This window comes from Pimephales promelas, chromosome 5 (assembly GCF_988280905.1).
Source record: "Pimephales promelas chromosome 5, fPimPro1.hap1.1, whole genome shotgun sequence".
NCBI lineage: Eukaryota > Metazoa > Chordata > Actinopteri > Cypriniformes > Leuciscidae > Pimephales > Pimephales promelas.
The window spans coordinates 142,787-158,229 of NC_142773.1; the positions used below are offsets into that span (position 1 = coordinate 142,787).

The 15,443-nt window shown below is 44.4% G+C and overlaps 1 protein-coding gene across 2 annotated transcripts in view; it reads right to left on the reverse strand.

Annotated features, from left to right (window-relative positions):
- Positions 1 to 15,443, reverse strand: part of LOC148978789 (cadherin-2) — a 51,038-nt gene that overhangs the window by 22,478 nt on the left and 13,117 nt on the right. For both annotated transcript variants that reach the window (XM_089130748.1, XM_089130747.1), the window contains 5 exons: positions 8,203 to 8,426; positions 5,510 to 5,632; positions 3,305 to 3,460; positions 2,797 to 2,941; positions 2,531 to 2,703 (listed from right to left, as the gene is read on the reverse strand). In XM_089130748.1, the coding sequence (XP_088986874.1) occupies positions 2,531 to 2,703; positions 2,797 to 2,941; positions 3,305 to 3,460; positions 5,510 to 5,632; positions 8,203 to 8,426 (821 nt within the window). The remainder of the gene's footprint in view (positions 1 to 2,530; positions 2,704 to 2,796; positions 2,942 to 3,304; positions 3,461 to 5,509; positions 5,633 to 8,202; positions 8,427 to 15,443) is intronic.

A 15,443-nucleotide genomic window follows, 5' to 3' on the forward strand; every position in this document is an offset into this window, starting at 1 on the left:
TTGTGTGCTGGATGTGAAGAGTCACTAACAATTCCACCAATGTGTTTCATGTTTCTCCATATTCAAACTAATGAAATATGTATGATAAAATATATATTTTTTACACAGAAAGAATGCACTTGAAATATTAGTAAAATTGCAATGGTTGTTGTAATTGTAACTTTTTTTGTGTGTTTTATTAGTGACAATATTGTGGAGAGGATACATATTCCAAGAGTTTATGAGAATAGATTTTCAAGTTTTTTAACATTTTCACTTCCGCTCTATTTATTTCGGGTTCTGTACTCAGTCTGAGACGGCGACATGTCTCTTCGTTTTCCTCCGCCGACCAATCAGCGAACAGAGGTCGGGCTGAGAGCCGTGACGTAGACGCTAAGCGGCGAGTTTAAGATTGGGGAAATCGAAACGACTGCCGATATAGAGACACGGGATGCAGTTCGCTCTGTTGTGGAGAATATTCGTGGCATGTGCAAACTGAACACGAAGAGTGTTTGTTAAAGATTTTGAATGGAGGTGATGTTGTGTCCGTACTCCCGACAGAGGGAGTATCTCGACCTCTCTTATCTGTCGAGCTCAAACTAGCACCCTTTTGACAGCTCAGTGTCTCTTCTCTTTTCAGTTCATGTCATGCTGTAATCTTGCAATTAAGTTGCAGCATTTCCAACAGACTCGAGATGAACACAGAGCTGTGTTTAACAGAACTAATCCTAACAGTTGGCTGCAAATATTCTCCTGTTTCTCTCTGCTGTCAAGTATTAGTTTAGAGGCCCGACTGTGCCGTGGATGCGTAGATTTACTTCACATGATCTTCAAAAGTCCTTCACAGCCATGTGCACTCCGGTTTTTCGCTCGATTGTTTGGTTTCCTCATCATATAACTTATGTGTTTACAGGTTTAGTTCGATGAGCTGGCGCATACCCAAACGTTCTGTGATTGGCTTACGGGTAACCAATGATTTTACACTTCAGACAGGCGCTCCCTCGCGATCAAGAAAACACTTTTCAATGATGCCACTCCAGACTCTGCCCACGAAGCAAAGTGAAGCAGCAGAGTTTGACATTACCAGGCTAGACATTTCCAACCCTAACTAAATAAATATATATATATAAATATATGTATATGTACACTCACCGGCCACTTTATTAGGTACCCCATGCTAGTAACGAGTTGGACCCCCTTTTGCCTTCAGAACTGCCTCAATTCTTCGTGGCATAGATTCAACAAGGTGCTGGAAGCATTCCTCAGGGAGTTTGATCCATATTGACATGATGGCATCACACAGTTGCCGCAGATTTGTCGGCTGCACATCCATGATGCGAATCTCCCGTTCCAACACATCCCAAAGATGCTTTATTGGATTGAGATCTGGTGACTGTGGAGGCCATTTGAGTACAGCGAACTCATTGTCATGTTCAAGAAACCAGTCTGAGATGATTCCAGCTTTATGACATGGCGCATTATCCTGCTGAAAGTAGCCATCAGAAGTTGGGTACATTGTGGTCATAAAGGGATGCACATGGTCAGCAACAATACTCAGGTAGGCTGTGGCGTTGCAACGATGCTCAATTGGTACCAAGGGGCCCAAAGAGTGCCAAGAAAATATTCCCCACACCATGACACCACCACCACCAGCCTGAACCGTTGATACAAGGCAGGATGGATCCATGCTTTCATGTTGTAGACGCCAAATTCTGACCCTACCATCCGAATGTCGCAGCAGAAATCGAGACTCATCAGACCAGGCAACGTTTTTCCAATCTTCTATTGTCCAATTTCGATGAGCTTGTGCAAATTGTAGCCTCAGTTTCCTGTTCTTAGCTGAAAGGAGTGGCACCCGGTGTGGTCTTCTGCTGCTGTAGCCCATCTGCCTCAAAGTTCGACGTACTGTGCGTTCAGAGATGCTCTTCTGCCCACCTTGGTTGTAACGGGTGGTTATTTGAGTCACTGTTGCCCTTCTATCAGCTCGAACCAGTCTGCCCATTCTCCTCTGACCTCTGGCATCAACAAGGCATTTCCGCCCACAGAACTGCCGCTCACTGGATGTTTTTTCTTTTTCAGACCATTCTCTGTAAACCCTAGAGATGGTTGTGCGTGAAAATCCCAGTAGATTAGCAGTTTCTGAAATACTCAGACCAGCCCTTCTGGCACCAACAATCATGCCACGTTCAAAGTCACTCAAATCATCTTTCTTCCCCATACTGATGCTCGGTTTGAACTGCAGGAGATTGTCTTGACCATGTCTACATGCCTAAATGCACTGAGTTGCCGCCATGTGATTGGCTGCTTAGAAATTAAGTGTTAACGAGCAGTTGGACAGGTGTACCTAATAAAGTGGCCGGTGAGTGTATATATATAATTTGGAATCATCTTGAAAAAAATGGGTCTTTTTCCACTGCGTATATATATGTATATATCTTTGTTTTGTCTTGTTCGCATTGTTTGGTACCCAGTGACACACCTGTGTGAAAGGCTCATTATGCAGGTCATTGTCTTCTATGGTTTATGATGAGATGAGGTGGTGTTGATGTACCTCTCGGTCCAGGCCCGCAGCGACAGTGATGACACTTCCAGTGCGGTTGTTAATGGTGAACATGTTTGGACTGGGGCTGTGGGGATTCTGGGACACAATCTTGTAGCGCAGTTGCCCGTTAAGGGTTTTGGGGTCATCCTTGTCCACTGCCGTCACTGTCATCACTGTGGTGCCTATGGGAATTAAAGACAAACTATAATAACACACACACACACACACACACACACACACACACACGCACACGCACACATGTGAAATAAGTTAACCTGGTTTGGAGCCTTCAGGAACGCTTCCATTCCAGATCTGCTGGATGAACTCTGGCCGGTTGTCGTTCATGTCAATGACGTTGATCATGATGTCAATGGGGTTTTCCACCTGATTCCCATTCAGGTCCACAGCATGTGCCCTCAACTGAGGCCATAACACACACACACACACACACACACACACACACATTTGAATTGACAGTAAACGTAGAGTTTTACACACAAGAAAGAGCCCAGCCCTTCCGATCAAGTGTTTAGCTTAGACTCGGTCAGTCTTTCCCTTCAGCCCGAGAGACTCTTCTAGCGTTATAAAAGAGCGTTAGAGTTAAATTTAGAATTACACTGTATTGTTGAGGAATTAAATCTCTCTAAACACAGCGTGGAAATGCGTCAACGGATCCCATTACTGAATACAGTCATCAGTTTCAGTTTCAGAGAAGGACTTTTACACAGCATATTCTTAAAAACAGAAGAGCACTCTAGTTCTCAGATCTACAGAGGAACTCACATTGAAGCTGGGCAAGTGCTCTCGGTCCAGGGGCTTGAGGACGCTCAGTTGTCCTGAGACGGGGTCAATGGAAAAGACTCCAGTGGGCGGCTGGTCGGCCCCGGGGCCCGTCACACTGTAGCGCAAACTCACATGCTCATCATTATCTGAGCGAATCTACATAGCAGAGAACACAGCCATGAACAACAGGAAGCAGGATTTGGGGAGGCGTGTTGAGGAATGGGGGCGTGGTTTGGGGAGGCGTGCTTGAGGAATGGGGGCGTGGTTTGGGGAGGCGTGCTTGAGGGGTGGGGGCGTGGTTTGGGAGGCGTAGTTAGGAGAGGCGTGCTTGAGTGTTGGGGCGTGGTTGAGGGATGGGGTGTGGTTTGGGGAGGCGTGTTGAGGGGTGGGGGCGTGGTTTGGGGAGGCGTGTTGAGGGGTGGGGCGTGGTTTGGGGAGGCGTGCTTGAGGGGTGGGGGCGTGGTTTGGGAGGCGTAGTTAGGAGAGGCGTGCTTGAGTGTTGGGGCGTGGTTGAGGGATGGGGTGTGGTTTGGGGAGGCGTGTTGAGGGGTGGGGGCGTGGTTTGGGGAGGCGTGTTGAGGGGTGGGGGCGTGGTTTGGGGGAGGCGTGTTGAGGGGTGGGGGCGTGGTTTGGGAGGCGTAGTTAGGAAAGGCGTGCTTGAGTGTTGGGGCGTGGTTGAGGGATGGGGTGTGGTTTGGGCGTGGTTTGGGGAGGTGTGCTTGAGGGATGGGGTGTGGTTTGGGGAGGCGTGCTTGAGTGTTGGGGCGTGGTTGAGGGATGGGGTGTGGTTTGGGGAGGCGTGTTGAGGGGTGGGGGCGTGGTTTGGGGAGGCGTGTTGAGGGGTGGGGGCGTGGTTTGGGGGAGGCGTGTTGAGGGGTGGGGGCGTGGTTTGGGAGGCGTAGTTAGGAAAGGCGTGCTTGAGTGTTGGGGCGTGGTTGAGGGATGGGGTGTGGTTTGGGGAGGCGTGCTTGAGTGTTGGGGTGTGGTTTGGGCGTGGTTTGGGGAGGCATGCTTGAGGGATGGGGCGTGGTTTGGGGAGGCGTGCTTGAGTGTTGGGGCGTGGTTTGGGGAGGCGTGCTTGAGTGTTGGGGCGTGGTTGAGGGATGGGGCGTGGTTTGGGGAGGTGTGCTTGAGGGATGGGGTGTGGTTTGGGTGTGGTTTGGGGAGGCGTGCTTGAGTGTTCGGGTGTGGTTTGGGCGTGGTTTGGGGAGGCGTGCTTGAGTGTTGGGGCGTAGTTAGGAGAGGCGTGCTTGAGTGTTGGGGCGTGGTTGAGGGATGGGGTGTGGTTTGGGGAGGCGTGTTGAGGGGTGGGGGCGTGGTTTGGGGGAGGCGTGTTGAGGGGTGGGGGCGTGGTTTGGGGGAGGCGTGTTGAGGGGTGGGGGCGTGGTTTGGGAGGCGTAGTTAGGAAAGGCGTGCTTGAGTGTTGGGGCGTGGTTGAGGGATGGGGTGTGGTTTGGGGAGGCGTGCTTGAGTGTTGGGGTGTGGTTTGGGCGTGGTTTGGGGAGGCATGCTTGAGGGATGGGGCGTGGTTTGGGGAGGCGTGCTTGAGTGTTGGGGCGTGGTTTGGGGAGGCGTGCTTGAGTGTTGGGGCGTGGTTGAGGGATGGGGCGTGGTTTGGGGAGGTGTGCTTGAGGGATGGGGTGTGGTTTGGGTGTGGTTTGGGGAGGCGTGCTTGAGTGTTCGGGTGTGGTTTGGGCGTGGTTTGGGGAGGCGTGCTTGAGTGTTGGGGCGTAGTTAGGAGAGGCGTGCTTGAGTGTTGGGGCGTGGTTGAGGGATGGGGTGTGGTTTGGGGAGGCGTGTTGAGGGGTGGGGGCGTGGTTCGGGGAGGCGTGTTGAGGGGTGGGGGCGTGGTTTGGGGGAGGCGTGTTGAGGGGTGGGGGCGTGGTTTGGGAGGCGTAGTTAGGAAAGGCGTGCTTGAGTGTTGGGGCGTGGTTGAGGGATGGGGTGTGGTTTGGGCGTGGTTTGGGGAGGTGTGCTTGAGGGATGGGGTGTGGTTTGGGGAGGCGTGCTTGAGTGTTGGGGTGTGGTTTGGGCGTGGTTTGGGGAGGCGTGCTTGAGTGTTGGGGCGTGGTTTGGGGAGGCGTGCTTGAGTGTTGGGGCATGGTTTTTTTAGGTCCAAAAAGAGGACATGTCTGGGAAAAAGAGGACACCCTATTATATTACTATAACTTTGTGTGTGTGTGTGTGTGTGTGTGTTGATCTTACCCTAACCAGTTTCAATGGGAAAGGCCCTCTTGAGTTTTCTGCCACATTGATTGGAGGAATAACCCAATCTCTCTTCATGCGCCTGAGAGACATGTCTATCAGTCGGGAAGGAAACACTATTTCCTGCAGATATGGTCACAGGTGAAGAACAATGTGTTAAATTTGTGTAAAAATCAAATGCATTAATTGTCAAACGCATTAATTCACAAAATTAACAGAGTGCATAGCTAACCCTAATTTCCTACAACTGAATTCTGAAAAAAATTATATTCTAATTATTGGAGAAAAACGTTGACGCATAATAACCTAGAACACTTGATGGCTGCTCTGTTAAGCCCGGAGCACACCAAGCCGACGCCAACGAACTAGCGCTGATGAAAGCCAACCTCTCGTCCGCTCTCGTCGAGGTAAAAAGCTGCACTTGAACACACCGAGAGAACTACAGCTGACCGTCAGCTATAATGAGCGTTCTGCGCCTGCGTGTAATGAGACAACTGTCTATTTCTGCAGATATATTAGTCTATATTGGTCATTCAAAAATGAAAATCGACGCTGCAGCTGCAGATACACATAATGTAAACAAAGCAGCGCGTGCTAACCGTTTCGAATACCAATCCTGCTGAACACTTTCTTTATTCCACTCCACTCATGTTAATATTGAAATATTGGCCAAGGAACACTCCGGTAAGAAGACGTAACATAAGAACAGCCTTCTATCTTTACCGTTTTGACGTCTTTGCTTGCTGTTTTGAGTTTATTCTCGTGCACTGACTCTTTCACTAAGCTGAAGAGCCAATCAGAGTTCTCTCTTTCCCCGACGGCCCGACGCCGATTCAACATGTTGAATCGCGCGAAACAAAGCTGACGAGGACTATTTTCAGCCAACGGCACAGAACCGTGCGTACAAAATCTGCAAGACGGCCGACTGTCGGCTTGGTGTGTTCCGGACTTTAAAGGAGAACTCGGCGAACAATGAACCTTTGGTCTAATAAAACATCGGTACCTAGTCAACCGTTCTCTGAGATTTGTTTTCATGATAATCGAATGTAAAGAGTTTAATCTCTAAAAACTGTTTAGCGTATAACGCTAGTAATGGGGGCATTGACTAAGTAAAAAGAAATCGCTAGTTTATACCACTAACAAGGCTCAAAATAGCCCCACACTAACGCAGTAACATAACGAGGCTCCATACATGCAAAACGAAGCATTGAGAACTTTGTAAGTGTACAGAACGTTTAATAAGAAACTTTATGATAGGGCTGGGTAATAAATATTGATTTCTCGATATTAATCGATTCTCATTTTTACAAACCGATATCGATCTCAAGAAATCTCAAGAATCGATTAGTCATCCTGTTTCATTTGAATGAATGAGACATTGGCTGCGCGCATCCAAAAAATCGCAATAATCTTTGTCCTTTGTTACTATTGATATGAAACAAAGTCTCAATTTTCAAATTACGTCCATTTTCTTTAGAAATTCAAAAACATAAATAGCGTTTTGTCGCTGTGGCGTGAGATCGCTCTGGAGAAGCAGCAGCGCTGATCTCTCTTCCGGCTTAATAATACCAGTCACAGCGCCAAATAAACATGAACGAAAAATTAATTCATGAATGAATGGATTTATGAAAGTGTGTTAAAGATAGAGTACAACTCATCGAAATCCGTATCATGTCACATTGATTCACTCAATCTGCGTTTCAACCGTAGAAAGACGTCAGTTAAACAGCTTGTAATCAATGTCATGCATCGTCATAATTACCTCAGAAAACCCACATCAACTCGTTAGTCCACACTTGTTAGTGTTCTTCAATATTTAATGCATATTTGAATAAATCTGGCAAGTTTTAATGACAGCCACCATTTAAATGTTTATATTTCATATAATCTTCTTATTATAAAAATAAATAAAAGTGTAATTTAAGTGTTTGTATAGCTACAAAACAGTTCATTATTACCTTCATATTAGGCTAATGAAACCTATAGGCTACAACTAGACTCCCATAGTTTACAGCATTAGTTCAGAGATTTGATTCCCTTAAGAAAAATTGCCATTTATTGTAACTGATTTCCAAAGTAATCGATATTGAATCGTAATCGAAATCGAATCGAATTGCAAGCTCGTGAATCGAAATCGAATCGAATTGTGCAATTTGTCTCAATAGTTTATGAAGACAGTTCACTTCGCGTATACAGACAGGAGCCATCTTAAAAAAAATCACGACAAGTCAAACCACGAACGTCGTGCTGAGTGAGCTGAACTGTATGAACGGCGTTCGGGGATCGACTTGTCGAGACTATTTTCTAAGATGGCTCCTGTCTGTATATGCGAAGTGAACTGTCTTTATAGCATATCTTCTTATTACAACAGTCAAATCATAAAATTTTAGAATGTTTAATTTTAAAAATAAATCATTTGTATGATCCCTATATTGTGATTTTGTAATAATACGTAAAGCTCTCTTTTGTAAAATAAAAAGTGGTTGGGTGTATGTCTTATGGAAAGATGGATAGATGCATTTATTATGGATAGATGCACTTTTATCATGTATAGATGCACTTTTATGATGGATAGATGCATATTATAGGGCAGTCGGTTATTATCTCCAGAATCAGTACATTACAGCTATAACTGTGTGTTAATATCTCCAGAATGCATCTTCCAGCTGTGAAACATGATGCAGATGTCGTACCTGTGATGGATGAGCTCTGGCTGGGATCAGTGTGAGCTGTGTCCTCCACTGCTGATGGCTGGCCTCGTCCTGGGCTTTAATGACCAGAGGTGACCTGGTCCAGGAGTGGGTCGGGTGTAGCAGGCGGAGGGCGTACACAACTCCATCCACTGAGATCCAGAAGTCTTCAGACTCACTGCATTCAAACCACACGTGAGCCCGTCTCCCACAGTCCACATACTTCACTGCCAGACACAACAAACAGACGAGGCTAGCTTCCCTTGGTACATCAACCAATCATCCACATGAAGTAAATTAAGTGGCATTAGCTTGAGCTGCTACCGCTCATGTAGCGATGGAGAGTAGAGATAGGCTTGAATATTGGATTGCAAACAAATTTACTAAACAAAAAATCAAACAACAGCTACAAATTAGAAATAAAGGAAAACCACATGCCAAAGCTGGCCACTGCTGACGTGTGATTTGTGAGGAAAGCACAAGAAGACGTGTGTGCTTTTATTAGATATATTAGAAAGATTTATAATTTAAAAAAATGTAGATTCGTCGTTTTGGAATCGGATCGTGACTCCCAGAAACGGAATTGAGCCGTCTGGGGATACACTGAGTGGTTTTTGTCTGATTTTGATCTGAATTCTGACTCGTGCGACTCTTTTTTTGAATCGGCCCGGTTTTCAGCTTTGTCGAGCAGTGTTCGAGCAGATGGGAAACGAGAGGCGATTGACCTCTCCCGACAGGTAATGAATTTCTGGCATGTCAGTGATCTTGGACGTTCTTCGTGAGGATATCGCTCAGTTGAAGCAGAGCTACGAACCCATTGCCCTAAAGTGTTTTTATGTCCTGAAAGAGATCTGCCCGAAGCACATAAATCATCACAGCTCAGATAATCATCCAGGTGTAATGTATTGACTGTTATTGCAATACTGAGGAGGCCAAAGCCTGGGGAGGGCGTTCCTGTTTTGGGGTGAATATGTATTTTTTGCCGGAGTGAATTTTCGGACCAGGCCGAGCTAAGATGTATTTTCTTTTCAAAGTTATGAATGTCTCATCCTGTTATTCAAGAATCTTACACTGGCAAAGAGCGGACTCAACGACTAGCGAGTGTCAACGACTGTTAAAGTGAGTGGAGGCGAACATGACTACACTCGGGCGTATCGAAGAGTTTGATGAATGCTCGAGTAACTCTTTTGAAGTATACACAGAAAGACTGGCATGTTTTTCATGCAAATGATATTGAGGATGATGCAAAAAAAAAAAAAACGCTCTCTGCTGCTCAGTGTGTGTGGTGCAAAAACGTATTTCACGTCATGTTCAGTGCTTACCCCAACGCAGCTCTCTACTGTGTCTTATGCAAACATTAAAAAGCCATCACAGCCCAGCGCCGTCTGAGATTGGTCAACGTTTCCATTTTCACAACTGTAAGCAGAAACCTAATCAAACCAACAATCAACAAGCTAAACTATTCCATCTTACAAGCTATTGGCTCGTTCCTCTCTCAAAGCAATACTGAATGTCCTCTGCACCATCAATAGTAGCTAACACAGTAAACAGACTGACAGCTGAATGATGGGACGGATGGGTAATGTGTGTGGAATGCTTACAGGAGGCCTGATGCAGCAGTGGACAGGAGACGGTCAGCAGAGAGACGGCACACTAATGCCTCAAAACACACAACACATTACATCCACCTCAATACAGCCATTCAACACTCTAACACACACACACACACAACATCACTACTGCCCCAACCACAGGGACAGAGATGTAAATGTTAATCTAAAATTTGCCCCCTCGTATGTTTTAAAAAAAATAGTCTATATCAGAAGTTTAAAGAGTTTAGAGCTCTGGCATCATTTTGAACTATTTAGGTGGTGTCATGAAGTAAGACAATAAATATGTATATTTAACAGCAAGTAAAAAAATCTCAAACTCCAAACAGTGCTCATACTGTAGTAAGAAGAGTGTAATTGCAGTCAGGAGTATGAAATATTGCACAGGTATTGAAAGAGAATTATTTTAACCGAAGTCAAGGACCAACTGCCCGACTGAAGTGAACACTGATCATCATAATGGCGACTGAGGCTGTACATTATTGGGGGAAAAGTGTCATTGCGATGTTGTTTTTTAGTGATATATTCGCTGAGTTTCTGTTCATTTTTAAGATGTGTTTCAGAAATAATCTCGCAGCGACACAGAAAGCTGAAAGCGCACACTGTTTATTTTCTTTATTTCATAAAAGCACAAGGTTTTGTTGTTATTGTGACTGTATGTTCTGGTTGACAGAGAATTTAAAGTTCTGATGTCATGATGGAAAAATCCAGCAGAATGTGCCGGCGCATTCGTTGTCCGGCGGCTTACAGAAAACGTAGCCTATTTAGTCTCATATTTATGCTTAAATTAGTTTGTTAAGCGCGTTATTAACGGTGTTAACGCAAACCCATTTTAACGCCATGTAGCAAACTTTGTCGTTTTTTTTACATGCTTTTGCAACAGGACACGCTATGAAACACATTCATTTCAATGGCTTGTGCCGCGCGAGGACGTTTTGTTGCTTCATTGACCAAAGCGTTAGCGGATCTAGCTGGACTGGAAACAAAACAACAGGCACGCTACTTACACTCGTTTGGGCTTGCGAGCCGGCCAAATAGTTGGTTAACGTTACGTTTTGAGTGGATGACGAGTATTTCTTTCACCCTTTTATTGATAGACAGTGTTGCAGTGTTTGAGAGATTATTTGTGTGAAATTGAACACAGATATTGTTTTCAATTAAAAAAAAAACAACATTTGCACAAAGCAAGGCGTTCCACTTCTTCATTTTGATAAGAGCATTAAAATAAGAAACAAATTATGGGACAAAAAGAAATTAAGAGACATTTAAAATAAATAAAAATGTGCAATCAATTATGAGTAGTTAACGATAACATTAATGCGATTAATCGCAATAGTTTAAATATTAGCCTATAATCTTATTTTCATTGATGTTTTTCTAAGGTAGCTGTGGTCTGCTAAACAGATTATGATCTCATGTGTTATTCACACAGAAAGTGTCTACAAACTTTTCCTGTTAGTTACAAGAACTAGAGATCTTCAGAAGTTGAATCAAGAGCTATAATCATGAAGCATGTGTCATTTTTATATTGACTAATGATTTCAGGTCTTATGGTTTGTGTAAAATGTAACAAGTGTTCGAGAAACCATAGTCAGCACTGACTGAGGAGGAGTGACACTCGAGTGAGTCTCAGCAGTGTGCCAAAGCTAAACTCTCTCTGCCTTCACTCCTTCTCTCTCTCGCTCTTGTTAAAACTGATTTGTACGAATGAAAGCCTTCATTCTGGGGCTAAAACCCGCGAGTGAGTTCACCATCAGACTTTGAGGGTGTTAGACCTGCTGTAACAGTCAGTCCCAGCGAGTGTCCAACAGAACGAACACGTCTGGCCTCCAGCTGAAGAATGTGGTGTGTTTGATATCAGCCAATAGAACGGCAGCAGCTCAGCGGGGGTCAAATTCTTCCCATTATCTGCCCAAACGGGCTGGACACCGCCACTCTTTCCCGATTCCTCAGACACACAGTGAGACAAGAGCCTGAACACCACTGTACAACGAAACAACTATCCCTGGCTGTGTTTACATGCAGCATTGTGTTCCCATTACAATCGGCCTAAAAGTCCAATCCAATGAAAAAGCTCCATGTAAAACACCTCAATCGGAATAAAACTGCCCAAACCGGTTTGAGAAAGGTGGGATAACCCTTTTCCGTCATGTAAACACTTGAAGTGCGGCGCATGTTGAGCAATGATGTAGAAACGGCGTAATGATGTATGATGCTGATGTTGGATATAGTAGAGGACTGTGGTGTCGATCTGTAATTCTCTGTACAGCGAAGTGTGCTCGGCTCTGATCTGCAGACGCTTGTTGTGTGACCCGAAATATATAGGTATTAATTAAGTATGCTTTAAGTCTGCAAAGAAAATGAGGATGGTTATGTGACAACAGTGCAGAAACTCTGTAAACTCGTGCCGCGAGCCCATCTCAAAACATCAAGTCCAATTTTCAATGATTTCATTCCGATTTCAACATAAAGTGTCCCTGTAAACGCGGCTAGTCGTAGTATTAGAGCCACACTCAAATTGTGACTGGAGGTAAAAAGTATGAATTAGCCTTTAAGCAAGTATACCTATATAACACACTTATCCAAAAAGTACTTTTACAGTAAATTTACTTAAAAATGTTTTTGGTGTCTTTGTTAAATGTTACATGTAAATTACTTGTGTGAATGAATTAAAACCACTAACCCTACAGTAAATACATGTGTGTCAGTCTGTCGTCTTCACCAGTTTGTCCCGTCATCTGCACTACACTTCCCCGGATCCTTTTGTTTCTACTCCCGGACTCACTCCCCAATCAGCCACCTGTTCCTCGTCCTGTCGTTATCATTTTCACCTGTGTTCACCCCACTTAGCTTAATTCCTCTGTGTATTTAGTTCAGTTCAGTTTCATTCAGAGTTTGTCGGTCGATGTCTTTCGTTGTTCATTGTGAACCCGTGTGTGGTGCTTGTATTCCAGTCTGCCTGCCTGTTTATATATATTAAAACTTTGTTCTCCCCGATACTCCGGTCTCCTCGTCCCTCTGCCAGAGCCACACCGTGACAACATGCTGTTAAAGCACATTTCCCAGTAATTAATTGTATATTACATTGCAACAATGACAACGTCTAATCACATTTTTTGTACGTGAGTCATTTTACAACTCACAGAAATCCCTGTGTGACGTATTATCTATGATTATATTTTATAGAAATATGTTTGTTTCAGCAACATACATAAGGACATGTTGTGTTACATTTTTGTTATTTAGTTACTATTTATTGGCGTATTTTACTATTATGTGTGTCTTGGTGGGTGACCCTGATAACCATCTATAGATGAGTCTAAAGATCACGCACTATTACACTTAGTAAATAGTATATTTGGCATATTTGCTAAAAAGAAGCATTGCAAAAATGACTAAAACACATCAGACACCATCCACACAGATGAGAGCATATGGAAATCCTCTCAATAACACAATAAACACTCGTTCAGAAATCATCTGATGGTAGAGATGTGGATATACGTCTACACACCAGCGCTGAGATCCGGCACGTTTATTTACAACTTCCGCTTTAGTGGCACACGGAGAACTGTAATGTCGGAGCGGGATTTGAGAGAACGTGCTTTAATCGGTGTGTGTGTGTGAGCGGTTCATGAGCGACAGAAAACAGCCTCCTGTCTTTGCTTCTTATTGATTGAAATCAGGCCCCAAAAGAAAGAAATGACATGATAAAACTAGTTTGGTCAAATCCAACAGACAGCAGATCTCCTCCAGACCGTCCTGAAATATTACATTGGCATAAAGCGATTCAACGTCCATTTTCACCCTGACGGTGATCTTCAGCTATAGCCGAGTCTGTAGTCATCGGTCTCGATGAGCCAATGATCACTCACTAAAGAATGTGAAGCCTTAGCCAAAACTGAGGATTAGGAAATGGGCCTGTAATATTCACTGCCGGTTCGCAGGGTGGATCTAACAACACAACAGTGCAAGGATAGAAGCAAACACACAGCCATTACGATTCAAGCACAGTAATGAAGATTTAGCTCATTTGATCTCGTTATTTGTGAAGTCCAGCTGTTAGCAAACATGTTAGTGTTGCACTGAAAAGAGTAAAGAATGATTGTTTTAGCAGCCTGTGAGCTAAAACAACAGCGATCACATGACACATCCCGTCAGCTGACCTCACGCAGGTCTGAGCAAACCCTCAGGATCTGTGTGAGACAGGCAGTGAAACCCCACGCCACAACAAAGAGCGATCTGATGGACATCAACACACGGCCCGGCAGAGAGAGCCTGTTGTTCTCTGATGTGCTTCCGGCCGGAATAATGAGAGCGAGGGAGGACTCAATGAAAGAGGGATTGAACACTGCTCAGTGAACTGGCAGCTCACACACAAACAGACCTCGCTTTGTGGACAGAGAGACAGAGATCCGCACCCCATGACAGAGGAGAAACACGTCGACACATCACCTGTCCACACTTCTGCTGTAAGGCACATCGAGATAGAAATGAAGAGACGTCCTCACATGGAGACCCCTGACCACTTTACTGCCCTAATGTGACGTACCACCTAGACTTGATTTTGTCTATAAGGAATCATCCCAAATGAGAAAAGTGTAAAAACCTTCTTTTAATTCATAAATCATTTCAATTTCTGAATGCAGATTCAAGGATCAATGCAAAACATTCAGAAATGTGCAAACACACATGTACACTCTAAAAAATGCTGGGTTGTTTTAACCCAATTTTGGGTCAAAAATGGACAAACTCAAACATTGGGTTAAAAGTCTAATTTAAAAATGTAACCCAATGGCTGGGTTTGTCCATATTTGACCCAAAATTGGGTCAAAACAACCCAGCATTTTTTAAAGTGTATATAAATGAATTGTGCTTTGGATTTGTAAATGTCATGGATTATGTTTGTAAATTAATGTTTGCAAATTTACTATACATAGCTTTTGCTGTAGTGTGTCCATGAGAAATATCAGTTCATGTTTCCAATCATTGCCATTAATTGTAATAATTCAGTGATATTTTTAATGCAGGAGGACTCTGACAACAGCTGGTCTGACCAACATGAGTTCGTCTGTGATTTACAGAAACAGACAAGCATGTGTGACGGCATTGACTCTGGAGGAAGACTAATTAAAAGAAACCAACTCAGAATCAAAGCACTAGTCAGTCAGGAATAGTCAAGATCAACACCGTCAACCTCCAACTATCCCAAGAATTAGCATTACACGAGGTCTACATTTAACCTCCACAGCACACGCTTCACCCTGTGTTATTCAGCCTAGTGAAGTATTTCATGTGAGTGTCGTCACACACCCTCTTACTGAAAGTGCTGCGTTATCAGCTCTGTGTCAGATTAATAACCAGCTCTCTGTGATAGACCAATGACCGATTAGATCATATTGAGGCCATCACATTCTCCAGTGACAGGACACATGAACACACGGCTGCGACATAACTCAATGAGCTCATGAACCCGCAGCGAGACCTCCGCCAACTTAATCAACGTCTCTCGAGCAACAGTTAAACGAGCGAACGCAGACCGTGCTGAGCAAGATAGCTAACGACAGATAACCAGCATCAATCAGCTGTCAATCACCGCATCAATCTGAACAGGAAAAGCAAAGACAGCACCTT